General features: G+C 32.4%; 1 protein-coding gene and 1 pseudogene across 1 annotated transcript; both read left to right on the top strand.

Moving 5' to 3' along the window:
• The first annotated feature begins 3,410 nt into the window (after positions 1-3,410).
• On the top strand, positions 3,411-4,281 carry LOC102897329 (annotated as a pseudogene).
• An 8,371-nt stretch (positions 4,282-12,652) lies between these two features.
• On the top strand, positions 12,653-13,612 carry LOC102897081 (olfactory receptor 13F1). Its single transcript, XM_006906118.1, has one exon. The coding sequence runs from the start codon at positions 12,653-12,655 to the stop codon at positions 13,610-13,612; it is 960 nt and encodes a 319-aa protein (XP_006906180.1).
• The last annotated feature ends 1,938 nt before the right edge of the window (positions 13,613-15,550 follow it).

Raw genomic sequence — 15,550 nt, 5'->3', positions numbered from 1 at the left:
GTGACAATTAGCAAGAAGTAAATCTGTAGTCAAAAGTTATATGTATGCATTTGTGATTTTGATAAATAATACCAAATTATCCTCCATAGAGCATGTACCAATTTGTGTGTCCACTGAGACTCTACAGGAGTGTCTATCTCTAGGAGGCAATGTTATTAGACATGAATCATACCTTGTGCCTATGAAGTATCAGTGCATAGCTACATAAAGAATGGGTCATAGTGCGAGATGTTAGGAAATTTCTGTTTGGAAATTCCAAAACAGAAATTGATCATTGAGTGTCTTTAACACCCTTTATTTATATATACTTTAAAGTACTGAATATTATAAAGATGTAAATTAACAATAATAGTCACAATTTATATATACATATGTTCGCATATTACTAGTATACATTTTTGACTTATAGACTTATGTAAGTTATAAATGTATTTGTTGTATATAATATATAATGATACATTGTACATTATAAATAATTTATATATATATTTCCTAAATATGTTCTTAGATGTACAATTTATAGATCAAAAGTTATACACTTTTACTCACAATAAAAAAAGATATTTGATGATATTTAAGCATTCAGATAATATATTAATAACTCACATTTCCATATGAGGAAAATTCTGCAAATATACTCTCAACAAACCAAAATATAAACTAAAATACAGTCCTCAAGAGAATAAAAGAGAAACGAAAGGAAGAGGAACCAATGATGAGCAATGTGTAGATGTACAGAGATACATATATTGATAAATTAAAAAAAGACTGACTATCCAAGTTTGTATAATGTAAGGGCTGAAGAAGAACTCTCAAAAAGACATATTATAAAGAAATTATAAACATTTCTAAATTATCTCAGTAACATGTGGGTGTGGATAAAATGGAGGAATAAAAATATTCTTGTAGTTCTATACTTAGTGTTTGAGGGATAATTCTAAGTCAAATTATGAGAGTAGAGCAAGAGAAAGTAACCACATCTGGAATGGAAAAAATGAGTAGAGTATTCAAGTTAATGAAAACACATAGTGAATGATAACTTAATCAACCAGCAAAAGTAAAGAAGAAGGGAAAAAGAGAATACAGTAATGCAAAATAAATAATAAAAATAAAGTCTATGGAAAGAAAAAATGAAGTATATTAATAATTACATTTAAAGCTAATGAACTGAATTCTCTCAGAAAAGACAGACAGTGTAAAAAGAGATTAAAACCTAAACCTAGATATAAGTAGTATAGTATAAAAGTGAAAAAGAAAAGTTGAAAATAATAGGATGTACAAAGAGATAGCAGGCAAAGCAAACTAAAAGAAAAAAAGTGTAATATAAATATCCTAAAAGTAGAATTTAACTTTAAAGTACAAAACAGGATCAAGATAAGTCAATTAATCATAACATTCACAATTTATGAGGATTATCAGCCACAAACAGGTATACACTAAACAACACAAAGGTTAAGCATATTAAAAAAATTCTAGATGTACAAATAGAGCTTGATGACAAATAATTATATAGAATTGATTCAATATAAATGATAGAAAGTAATTATTTCAAAGATTTGAATAATACATTCAAATAAATTTGATTATATATATATGTGTATTATGTATATATATAAAACCATATATCCCTCTTAAAGAGAATTCATATTTTTGTTAACATTTACAATATGGATCAAGTAATTGGCTCCCAAAAAAGTCCATAGCTAGTAATTACAGGTCACGTACTCTTATTATAATAAATTAAAATTGGAAATAAATAACAAAAATGGAACAAAAATATCTAATCATATGGTATGCAAGAAACATATACCTAGCACCAAATTTTCTAGGTTCAAAGAGAAATGAAAAGGAAAAAAATTATTGAAACCAATGAAAAGAGCATTTCATATCAAAATCTGTCTACAGTAAAACAGAAAGTATTTTAATTGCCTTAATTAGAGCTAGAAATAGTGGACAAAGATGAAATGTTAAAGAATTTCATTTTTATTTCATGAAATTAGAAAATTCCAAATAAGATTAAAGAAATTTATAAAGACAAAAACTTAAGTTAATGAGACAGTAAAAAGTGGAAAGGATAAATCAAAGCTTTTTTTTTTTTTTGGAGTAGACATAGTACAGGAAAATTTTTTGTGAGATTATAAAGAAATAAAATCAGTTAATGATAGTAATGAAAAAAGAGATAGAACTTCTCATAGAAAAGAGAATACAGAATTATAAGGATTAAATATGATATGACAACACATTTATTGTCATAGATATGAATAATTTCCTAGCGTAACATAAAGCATCAAAAATCAACTGCTTTAAAATCACCATGTTGGAATCTTGCTTCTTTCTGATCAATCATGTTTTTCAGTCTGATATTTCTTTTGAAATGTTAGTATTGCCAATCAGATTACAAGGTATTCTAGCCTGTAAGCCAAGTTCTCTTCAAATTGAACAATTAAGAGCTTGTACTCTGCAGCCACATGGCTTAGGTTAAAATCCTGGTTCTACCTTTTTTTTTTTTTTTTTTTTAGCTATATAATCTTGACCTTAAATAAATTATTTAACTTTCCTGTGCCTTATTTTCTTCCTCTGTAGAATGAGGATGATGAAGAATAGTGATAATAATAATAATTGCCTAATGGGTCACTATTCAGGCTAAATTAGGTAACAAACAAAGAAAACAGTAATAGAGGATTGACATAGTAAGAAATGTTAGTCACTATTTTGTCTTTGATTTTATTTATTTATTTAAAAATATTTTTTAACATCTATATGTTCACTCTATTATTGGTACTGGGATTGTGAAAGTAAACAAGAAAGAGTACCTACACTTATAAAGTTTGCATGCTACTGGGCAAGACAGATACTAAATGTAACACAGTATAATTTCAATTAGTGACAGGATCATCGATCTATTGTGTGGTGGTTTATAGCCAATAAAAATGGTTTATTGTACAGTTACACATACATAATACAATGCTCATTTTTATTATACCCTAGTTTACATGTGTGATGACAAATATGACACAAAGCTCAGGCTTCAACAAGGAAGACAGGTTTGAGTCTTAATTCTGCTATGTATTTACCTTTAGTCAACTTTACTTAATATTTTGCTTTATTTGTCTATAAAAATATAGATATTAATACCTTTCTCCTAGAACTGTGATAAGATTAAATGAATTACATGGCATATTGTGTGCAGCTTGAGACATGTGACTTTCCTCTCTCCATTAATACCTTTTCTCTCTGTAGTGCACTTTTCTTGGTTTCTCTCTTTTTTGTTTAGTTTTTTCCTTTTTATTCATTTTTTCTCTGGGAGTGTGATACTTGTGCACTGGTACACATTTCAAAGTAATCACAGTAAGATACATATTTTGTCTTAACAAATTCTAATATCTTACAGATAAAAGAGAAACAGTGAAATGGAATGGGCAAACCAAACCATTCTGGTGGAATTCTTTTTAAAGGGGCTTTCTGGTTACCCAAGGCTTGAGCTACTCTTTTTTTGTGCTAATCTTAATAATGTATGTGGTCATTCTTCTGGGCAATGGCACCCTCATTTTAATCAGCATCTTGGACTCCCACCTTCACACTCCTGTGTACTTCTTCCTGGGGAACCTCTCCTTCTTGGACATCTGCTACACCTCCACCTCCATTCCCTCCACACTGGTGAGCTTCCTCTCAGAAAGAAATACCGTCTCCTTCTCTAAATGTGCAGTACAGATGTTCCTTGGCTTGGCTATGGGGACAAAAGAGTATGTGCTCCTAAGTATGATGGCCTTTTTGACCGGTATGTGGCTATCTGCAACCCTCTGAGATATCCTGTCATCATGAGCAAGGATTCCTATGTGCTCATGGCAGCTGGGTCCTGGACCATAGGAGTTGTCAACTCTGCCATACAAACCATGTTTGTAATACAATTACCTTTCTGTAGGAATAATGTCATCAGTCATTTTTCCTGTGAAATTCCGGCCATCATGAAATTGGCTTGTGCTGATATATGAGGCAATGAGTTCATCATGCTTGTGGCTACAACATTAACACCACTGTAATTAATCATTATCTCTTACACATCAATCATGGTCAGCATCCTCAAAATTCATTCTTCTGAGGGGAGAAACTAAGTGTTCTCTACCTGCTCTGCTCACCCGACAGTGGTGATTGTATTCTATGGAACCATTCTCTTCATGTACATGAAGCCCAAGTCTAAAGAGATACTTAATTTCAATGACTTGGATGCTGCTAAAAAACACATCTATGTTTTACAGGGTGACAACTCCTATGATGAATTAATCTTTTAATATACAGTTTCGGAAAAAGGATGTAAAGTAGGCAGTAAAACACTTACTTAGAAAAGTTCTTAACAAGTAAATGGGAAAGGGACAGGTAATTTTTATAGTCTCAGTGAGGAGATCATCAGCTAGATAAACCAGAGTCAAATAGATGGTACCTGCTGCTGTGTTAAATTTATCTCTCAAACCTTTCAAGCTCTAAAACATTCTTTTTAGGTGCAGTGCACTTTGAAAATAAGTAAATAAACTTCAGTGTTTTAGGAGTTAATGATTGTAGTTGGTTGTTGATGATGAGCTTGATTGTGAGGGCAAATGAAGGGATAATGTAATAGGGAGAGAAATTTCCAGACAAGAAAAAGTTATACTAGTCTTAAAACCTTCAAAGTTTTTTGATAAAATTATTTCTAAAACCAAGTTCACACTTCCTTATTTTCCTTATAAGACAGAATTAAACTTGGTTTTAGATTTTTAAAACTCAGTTAAAATTATTTATTTTTAATACTATAATTCCTAAAATAATTTAATGTATTTGGAGTTTATTCAAATATGTGATGGTGATTGTCTTCTGTCTAGGTAGCTGTATACTATTAAAACTTTTGGTTCTAGAATACTATTATTTTAATTACTTTTTTGTTTATCTCTAGGAGGCATTAAATTTTTTTTTTTCTGCTTTTAACATTTGTGGTAGTCTTCTTTACAAAGATGTTCTGGTATGTGGGATCTAACTGCTTTTTGAACTTTAAACCAAATAACTGATTTTTAAAGCTGTTTGAAAATTAAATGTAAATAACTTCTTTGTCAAATATTCACTTTGTCAAATAAAGATAGAACTACATCTTTTCCTCTGTCCCGTTGGCTCTCCATTCTTGAAGTATGTTGCTGATCCAAGAAGAATTTTTTGTTAACTTACCTTATTATTATTAGTTACCTTACTATTAGAGCTGCCTTTTAGGTATTTTTAGCCCCTACTCTGGGTTTCTACAAGAGGATAAAGTGAATTCTCTTTGTATAAATAAAACATTTGATTTTTTTACATGGAATTTATACTTCTTTCCTCAGTTATAGTAACCATCAGCTTTTAAAAAAGTTTATACCTTTATCATTTTATTTCTTCTTGTCTGAATTTCATACTTGAAATTTTTGTTAGATTTTAATGTTTATTTTAATATTACATCTTTTTTCTTTACCTGCTCTCAAAATTTATTTTAAATTTTATGTCATTTATTTTACATTCTTTTAGAACTTTAGAAAACTATAAGGTGTTGTTACTTTTTATTATTTCTGTTTCCTTGCTTTAGCTTTTTAATGCTAATTAAAATCCCACATTATTTAATTGTTAGTTTTTATTTAGATTTTTAAATATTCTTGGTTTTCTATTTTAGCCTTAAATTTTTTTTTTAAATCTTGTATTTACTTTTAACTTAAAGTAGACATCCATTTTCCCCCTGAAAGTTCAGAAATGATGCAGGAGGGAGCTTTATGTAGAACACACTACAAAGAGAGAAGTTGAATGGATCCTTTATATCTTTGTCATTCCACTTCTATCTCTGTCTCCTTGAATCCGTCTTTTAGTTTTATTAATAATTATTTCCTGAGAATGTCCCCCGTGCCCTATAAAAGGACCCAATTGACTTTATGGAATGGTGTCCTTTCTGAAACTATATGAAGGAGAAGGATCAACACTGAAGTCTAGAACTCATGAAAGAGAAAATTCCCTTATATAAACTTCAGGGTCTCAATTCGGACCCCAGAGGGCTAAATCTTAAAAAGGAGTTGAACCAGATTTTGGCTAAGCCTTACAAAATCTGAAATTTGTTCCTAAATTATCTTAACCTCTCTTTGATATAAGGCAATAGCCCCTACTCTGGGTTTCTACAAGAGGATAAAGTGAATTCTCTTTGTATAAATAAAACATAAGCCAGAGATTCTGCATTTTTTTGGTATACAGAATCTGGCATTTAATTTAAAAATTACCAGGCATACTAAGATACAGAATCAAGGGACAAAAACAGACAAATTGAAGACCTTCAGGGAAGCCAACTGTAGAAGTTATCAGACATAAATTTCAAAATACCTGATTTTAACATGTCCCTCAACAAGATGAGGAATTCTCTGAAGAATTAGAAATTATGATAGAAATCAAGTAGAAATTATGGAGCTGAAAAATACAACTGGAATTAAGACCTAAGTAGATGGATTTAACCACAGATTAAATAGGTTGAAAAAAGGCTTAGCAAACTGGAATATAGATCAGAAGAAAATATCCAAACTGATGCATGGAGGGAAAAAAGGAAGGAAAATACAACAAGGACTGTAAGAGCTATATGGGACATGTTGGGAAAGTCTATCATGTATAACGGAACACTCACAGGAAGGAAAAAAAGAAGAAATGGAGTAGAAGAGAAAATGACTAATACTGTATGTTTTTCTCAAACTTATGAAAAATATCAAGCCACAAACTCATGAAGATCTACAATGTCTAAAGAGAAAGCCACATTTAAGAACGTCATGGTAAAATTTCAGAAACCAGCAGTAAAGATCAATATAAAAAGCAGCCAAAGGAAAAACAAAGACTTTTCTTCAAAACAAACAAACAAAAAACAGAAACAAAGCTTAGAGGTGACTTCTCAACAGAAACGATGGATACTAGAATGTAATGAACAACATTTTAAAAGTGTTGAAAGAAAGTAATTGCCAACGAATAATTATTTACCCAGTAAAAATATCCTTCAAAATTAAAAACAAAATGAAAACATTTCCAGACCCCTCCTCCTAAATACACGCGCACACACACACACACACACACACACACACACATTCATCTCTAGACAACTTACCTTGAAAGAAATTCCTAAAAGATAACTCTTCAGGTGGAAAGAAAATAATTTCAGAAACAAATAGGAAAGAATAACAAGCCCAGAGACTAATGAATAGCAAATGTAACAAATAACAATCATAATGTTTTTAGCTTCTAAGTTATGCATATAATTAAAACTCAGTAATAACACAAAAAACTAGGAGTGGTTAAGTGGAGTTAAAAGTTTAGCATTTTCTAGGAAGCGATAATAGATATATAAGCAATATATGATATTACATGTATTATAACTGTATAAGTCAGGGATATATATATATAGTTAGCATTCCTCCAAAGAAGTTTAAAAAAATGAAGGGAGAATGACAAATTGCTCTGAGTAAGCAAGAAAAGAGGGACAGAAAATAAAATAGAACATTTGGAACTAATAGAAAATGAATAATAAAGTATTAAAGTTCATATATATCATTATTACTAATAAAAAATGAAGTAAAAGATGACACAAATGCACACCATCATTACTTATTTCAGTATTATACTGGAATTCATAATTAGTACTATAAGTAATGACAAACAATATAAATGAGAGAAAGAAAAAAATGTCATTATTTACAAATGATGCTCTGTGAACATAGAATACCCAAATGGTCTACAAACTATTGGAATTAAGTGAATATAGCAAGAATGAGTAATGCAAGTTTAGCATAGAAAAATCATTACATACTAACAACAAAAAAGTAGAAAATAGAATTTAAAGCACGATTTATAATAGCATCAAAAACATAAAAAATATATGAATAAATCTAATATAATGTGTGCAAGACACTTATACAAGAAAAACCGATACAACATTATTGAAAAAAATTTAAAAAGATCTATAAATGGGAAAATAAATCTTCCTAATGAATTAGATTTAATAATTTAAAGATGTTAATTCTCTCTAAATTCACATGTAAGTTCAAGTCAATCCCAATCAAAATTCCAGCAGCTATATTGTGAAAATTGATAAAGATATGCTAAAATACATGAATGCCAACATCAGCTAAACCATATATAAAGAAGAAAAATTTAGAGGACCAGAAATCAAGACTTATTAGAGAGCTACATTAATTCAATGTAGTCTTGGTGCAAAGACAGAAAAATAGACCAACAGAACAAAACAAGGGGTCCAGAACAGATCCAAAGAAAAGTAGTCAATTAGTTTATGTCAAAAGTGACACTGCAGTACAGTGGGGGAAGAGATCTTTTCAATAAATCATGCTAAGTCAAATAGTATTCACATAGTAAAAAATAAATCTTGACCTTTGCCTCATATCATACACAAAATTAATTCCAGACAGATTGTATATCTCAATATGAAAAGTAAAATAGAAGGCTTCTAAAAAGTAAGATAGGAGGCTTAAACTAAGTAGAATATTCTATGGATAAAAATGGGATTGAAAAATGAACAAAATTGTGATTCTTTTAAGGACAAAGTCAATGTTGTCTCAGGTGAGTCAATGTTGGATAGGTAATCAAAGCATCTATTGTTACATCAGTCTTACATTGCTACAATGTTGCAGCATAATAAACAATTATAAAATCTCAGTGTCATACCAAAATAAACATTTATTAAATTCTACAAGACACAGTATATCGGGATGAAGTCAGATGATCTTAACCAGATTATCTTTGCATCTTAAATCAGTTGTGAGTTGGCTTGTCTGGGGGCTCATTCATTTGTTGAGGACTGACTGATATAGCTGTCTCACTTAGGATGGTCTCAGCTGTGGCAACTCAGTTGTGCTTAATGTGCATTTCATCTTCCAGTTGGCTAACTTGGACATATTCTCACTACAAGAGCAGAGATGGAAGAGAAAGGGCTAACCTAATTGTGTAAATGTTTTACAAGTCTCTGTTTGCATTATATTTGCTAGTGCCTCAGTGACATACCTAATGCCAAAATCAGACTAGGTGGGCCTAGGAGGGAGTGAAGAACTGGGGGTTCATTAATGCAATTAATACACCTCTGTATAAGATCACTTAGCTAATCAGTAGTTGAGCCGAGTTTTGGTCTATAACTCTTTTAAGTCTAGTACTCATTCTAATGCACTACATCATTGGGGATTACTATATATCTTTATAAAATCACAAACATTGTACTAGGAATTTAGTCCATTCAAAGAGTATTTGATATTAATAAATTACCAGATTGGTCAATGCTCTTTCTTCGCTTTGTGGCCATGCAAAAACTTGGTGAGGATGTTTTTCATCATCTATTACTCAAATAACAGATATTTGGAGAAATTTCTGGAAAAAAAAAAAGGATTACTTTATGAGCTCAGAGGCCATATGGGAAGGAGTTTCTACAGTTCTATTAATTGCAATGTTTGCTGTATAATTCAAGGGCAATCTAAAGAAGGATTGGCAAATAATCTCCTCCAGTTCTGCTTGCACAAATGCTGCTTATTAAGGATCAGGTCTTTTACTGGGCCAAATGACTTAAAATAATTTAAAAAATATTTGCCTAATTTATTTTTGGTCCTGAATTAGTTAACATAAATTGGAGAATCACACCCTTGAGAACTGGAAAGTTTCTTAACTTCTGTATGTTTGAGAATCACAACATTAAATTGTTAAGGGAGTTGGAAAGTCCCTAATAGCAACAAGAGACTTTCATAGTCTTGATTCCAGGGACAACCCTTTGGAAGTTTTTTGGAGCTGATCATAGGTGGTGATGTGGGCAGAACAAATCTTCATGTCATGATTTCTCTTAAGTTGTTTTTTAAATTTTTATTTAATAGAAGCTATGTATATTGAAACTTTGTGAATCAGGCAAGATTTGGGTTGATTTTTTGCAAACCAAGAACATCCATATCCTTTTTCACTACAATCTTCTGAATAAAAATACCTTTATACAACTATATTTAATATAGTTTTTATAAAATATTATTATAATTACAAAACTAAGAATCTTTTACTCTTTTAATCACTGCACCAGATTCAGAAGAAAGATCATGCTGAAGATAACTTTAACTCTAAATATTGAAGCATACATGAACATAAAAGGAAGATGTTCATCATAGGTACTGAGGTAAACGGGAGGAGACATTATCAATCTCTTTTTGTATTCGCAGAGTTACAAAATTTACTAACAGGTCTCAGCTTGGTCAGGAAACCAGAATAGAGATATTTACTTTAAAAAGTAATACTAATCGACATGAAAATATCGAGTTAAAGAAATGACTCCTGAATATAGTCCAGAACTGTTAGTGTTACTATACCCTACATTTTCTCATTTACCTCAGACAATTCATTAAACTCTTTCAAGGATCTGTCAACTTTAAAATGTAGAGGGTTGGATTAGAAGTTCTCTGAGTCTATTCTAGCCCTGACATTTATAAATAAAGAGGGGAGTTAGAAGGAAAACATTAAATTATTTTAGCTCTGTCATCAGAAATCATTTTAGAGAAAGAAAAAATATCTAAATAAAATGACTTGGGATAGCTGAGACTCTGATAAATATGTGAGATAACAGTAAGAGAATGAGTGGAGGCTCAATAAACACAGGAAAAGAAGACTTCATTGTTTTGTTTCTGAGAAGGAGATCAAGAGAGTGGCAAAGACAGGAGAAAGGAGAGGGCAAGACGGGAGCCAGAGCCAGAGCCAGAAAACCAGGTCTGGCTGGGGAAAGGCTAGTAGAGGAACCCTCAGTGCAGGTGGTGGTGTGTGACCAACACGGACCAGAGATGTCTAACATTCACCTTTTTGGAAATAATCAGTAAAGTGCTTCATAGTTTGCCAGGGGCTGGAGGTTGAAACTTTAAAAGGTTATGAAGAAGGTGCTGTTTTGTTGTTGTTGTTGTTGTGTGTGTGTGTGTGTGTTTCGTTTTTTAATCCCAGTCAGTGTGGGCCAGCACTGGAGCAGCATGCAGGTGATTATGGTTCTGGAAAGCAGAGAGACCAGGAAATCTTAAACCCTTCGTTATTGTCAGAAATTTTAGAGAAGCCATGAAATTGGGGTGGTGGAGGGAGAATTTAAAAGAAGTTATCTAGATCTCTGATATCGGCACAAATCAGGGATGATCACCCTGAAGTCAAGTGATTTGCCTAATTTTGCACACCAGTAGGTAGCATGGTTGAATTTAGAGCCCCAAGCTCACAATCTGAGGACAGTTCAATTCTTTCCAGAGAATGATCGTTTGGGAAGAATTTCCACCTCTTCTAAGAGTATAAGTGGCTATTGTCTTTTCTCCCTGTCACTGTTATATCAAATATTTAAAGATAAGAGCTCATGTCTTTGTTTCTTAACTAATTTCTTTAATGTTTCAGATAAGATTGCGGGTGTAAATGACAAATTGAGAAGTCTTCAGGCTTTTAGGTTAACAGAGAACTATAGTAAAAATGTACTTATTTTAACATGTACCAAAAACTTACCATGTTTAAGGCAGCAATGTCTTATTAAAAATCTTAAATGTGAGTTATTACTTTGATAGTTATCATGGGGAGCAAGCTCTCGTGACTATAGTTCACTGTGGTACACTGGAATAACATAAATATGTACAAAGAATGAAGTGTCCTCGAAACAATGGTGTACAGTTTTAATGACTGGATAAAATGTTCAAGGAAGATAAGATTAGAGTTGGGAAGGAAGGACACTCTAGGTTAAAGCCATAAAAATATAAATGGCATGGTAAGTATGAGAAACCACAAGCTGGTTGTTTCAGACCAGCATGTGGAGGTACAGTGTTGGGAGATGAAGCTGGAGAAGTAGAGAAAGATGAGAATGTGAGGCTTGTGTATTTGTAATTGATTTCATTTGAACTCTGTCTTGTAGTGCAATAGCTTTTAAGAGTCTTTCTACATATGATCAATTGTGAGATATATAGCAAGTAATTTGATTTACATTATAAAATGCATACCTTTGAAAATAATTTTCTTTCTAAGAAAGTATAGGTTTGAGATTATTTCATATTCAAAATGCCTACTTAAAGACAGAAGTCAGGTAGTAGTATAGTGATTGGACTCTTGAGTATCTTCTATTTATATTCCCTAGTGTGACACATATCCATCTGTTATATTACATAATTTGCAGCTTTATGAAGCACAACAAAATCTTTTCTTGTAGTAGCTTTAATAAAAAATTTTTCTTTGCCAGAAAACCTCCCCTGGGCCTTAATTTGAATAGGTCCAGTGCATTTTTTGATTAAACTAATTTTCAAAATGTCTCACTGTGCAGTGCCCCCAATATAGAGTTAAGATTCTTACTCTATGTTTGTTTAGTATCATGGGGCATACCTATATCACTTTATTGTAATTATTTACTTACTTGACTGTGTCTTATATTTTATTATGAGTTGCCTGAGAGCAGCTGTTATATAATTCAGCTCTAGATCTTCAGTGATTTATAGTGTATTTTGTAAATTTCGAATGAATGAATGAATAATTAATATAGTATTGCTAGGATTATTCTTTAAAATACTCCTAACAAAACCCTCTTGAAAGTTAGTAGAGTTTAAATTTTTAAATATATACAATGTATACTTTTATTCACTATGACAGATGAACGATAAGGAATAAAATGGTCAAGACCAACTTGACAGTCATTTCAAATTTCATTTTTCTGGGATTTACTCGCTACCCCAAAGTTGAAACCACCATATTTATGCTGTGCTTGCTGATGTACCTGGTCACCTTGCTGGGAAATATTATTCTGATCTCCGTCACCATGCTGGATTCCCGCCTACACACACCCATGTACTTCTTCCTCAGCAACCTATCCCTCCTGGACATCTGGTACACTTCTTCTGCTCTCACTCCAATGCTGGCAAACTTTGTTTCAGGGAAAAACACTATCTCCTTCTCAGGATGTGCCACTCAAATGTACTTCTCTCTTGCCATGGGCTCCACTGAGTGTGTGCTCCTATCTATGATGGCATATGACCGATATGTAGCCATCTGCAACCCCTTGAGATACCCCATCATCATGAACAAGAGAGTTTGTGTGCAGATTGCAGCTGGCTCCTGGGTGACGGGCTGCCTCACCGCCCTGGTGGAAACAATGGCTGTGCTGCATCAGTCTCTTTGTGGAAATAGCATCATCGATCATTTCACTTGTGAGATTCTGGCTATTTTGAAACTGGTTTGTGTAGACACTTCCAAGGTGCAATTAATCATGCTGATAATCAGTGTATTTCTTCTTCCTATGCCGATGCTTCTCATTTGTATCTCATATGTGTTCATCCTTTCCAATATCCTAAGAATCACCTCAGTGGATGGTCGAAGCAAAGCCATTTCAACATGTGCAGCTCACCTAACTGTGGTGGTTTTGTTCTATGGTACAGCTCTCTCCATGTACCTGAAGCCCTCGGCTGTAGATTCACAGGAAATAGATAAATTTATGGCTCTGGTATATGCTGGATTAACCCCCATGTTGAATCCTATCATTTATAGTCTACGAAACAAAGAGGTGAAAGCTGCTGTGAAAAAATTGCTGATTAGGAATCCTCTGTGTGTTCTTTTAATCCATAGTAGCAAATAATATTGCTAAACATTAAGGGATAGTTAATGGTCGGTATACACTACAACGTTGGGATAATGGGAGAAGATAACTCATTTTAAATGAGATGTGTGATTTCCTAAGTCTCTTCCTTGACCAAGCAAGCGCTGAGACTCTAGAAATGAAGTAACATATACATATGATAGGTATACTTGTAATATGTAAATATAACTCTAGTAGATTTTTTTAAACCTAAATCATGATTGTTTTTGGCTAAATTGTTTCCTTCCAAAACTCTTATGTTGAAGCTTTAACCCTTCGGTACCTCATAATGTATCTGTATTTGGAGATATGGCCTTTAAAGATGTGATTAAGTTAAAATGAGTCTATTAGTGTGGGTCTTCATACAATCTGAGTTGTGTCATTACAAGAAGAGGAAATTTTCACACACATAGATATACCAGGGGTGCTCACACACAGGAAAGGGCATAATGAGAAGTTGGGTACCTGCAAACCAAGGAGAGGCCTCAGAAGAAATCAAACTTGTCAACACCTTAATCTTGGACTTCCAACCTCAGGAACTTTGAGCAAATAAATTTCTGTCGTTTAAGCCCCCCAATCTGTGGTATTTTGTTATGGCAGTTAGCAAATAATACAACCTCTTTTTCAGCATAACTAAATTTAATGGAGATAATTTCATATTTTATATATCTGTAGCTGTGTTTTTCATGTATAGATATGTTTGTGTATGCAGATAGATGTGTGTGATTTGAATGTCTATATACAAATATAAAAGGTCTGCACAAATATACCTGGAATGAAGTAGGGTAAATACTTCAGGAAAAAAATTATCAGAGAGTTTAGTGGTATGTTGTTTGTTTTAGGGTACTGACATTATTTTGAAAATTCAAAGAAATTACAGGGTATCTCAGTGAATTATGCTTTTTTAAATTATGCTTTTCCATGATATCTGGTTTCTTAATGGTATGTTCCATATAACAAATAATCAATGACTTTTAATGTACCAATTAGCACTTATAAAAGACATGGTATCTATATTACAGAATTTACAATACCCCAAACCCACTAAATTTGTATAAAATATTGAAATATATAAAATATTGAAATATTTGTATAAAATGTCAAAATATATATTATCACATAAATCACAACATAAAAGAGATTTAAAAATGTATACTCAACAACTTGTACAGTATTTTTGCATCTCCTCTGGACCAGATGACTAAATGTGAGGTTACTGTGCAAAATTTATTTGCTCTTTATCATGCAGTTGTCACCAGAGTCAGTAGAATTGTGGTGGTTTAGACCCAGGTCGAGGGTTGCCCATTGGTGTAGAAAAAAGAGACAGAAGATGTATTGGAATTAACTTTAGGGCATGTGAGAAAATTATACCAAAGATTTATCTAGTCTGTCTAAAAGATGACAACTTCATTGAGACAGGTAGGTAGATTAGGGTCAAAGGATTGGCTAATCATTATCCAGTGATAATCCTTGAAGGCAATGATCCATGACCTCTCAAAGAGTAATAGCAGGGTGAGGGAGTAGAGGTAATAGAAAGGAGAGTAACAGTATATGTAAGGAACAGCTAATACTGAATCCTCATTAGCACAATTAAATAAGATATATGATAACCCGATTCTCCATTAAAATCACAAAGTATATTATTCTATTTGAAGAAATAAAAATTTGTGGAAAAAAGTAATCTCTTTCTCATTTACAATGTCAATGCTTGTCAATGTCAATTTACAGGAGTGGTGATGTGGTATTATGGAAAATCAGAGCCTTTACAACCAAAGAACTCAGGATTGAATTCCTGTTTTTCCACTTTTTAGCTGTGTGACCTTGGAAAACTTAATTTGACCTCTCTATGCTTTGGTTGCTTCATTTGGAAGATGGATACAGCAATGCTTATATCACGAGGTTGTGATAATTAAATGAGAAAATAAATTCAAAATAAGC

This window comes from Pteropus alecto, unplaced genomic scaffold (genome assembly GCF_000325575.1).
Source record: "Pteropus alecto unplaced genomic scaffold, ASM32557v1 scaffold111, whole genome shotgun sequence".
Classification (NCBI taxonomy): domain Eukaryota; kingdom Metazoa; phylum Chordata; class Mammalia; order Chiroptera; family Pteropodidae; genus Pteropus; species Pteropus alecto.
Note: the sequence above shows the minus strand (reverse complement) of the source record. Positions and strands in the feature narration are given on the sequence as shown.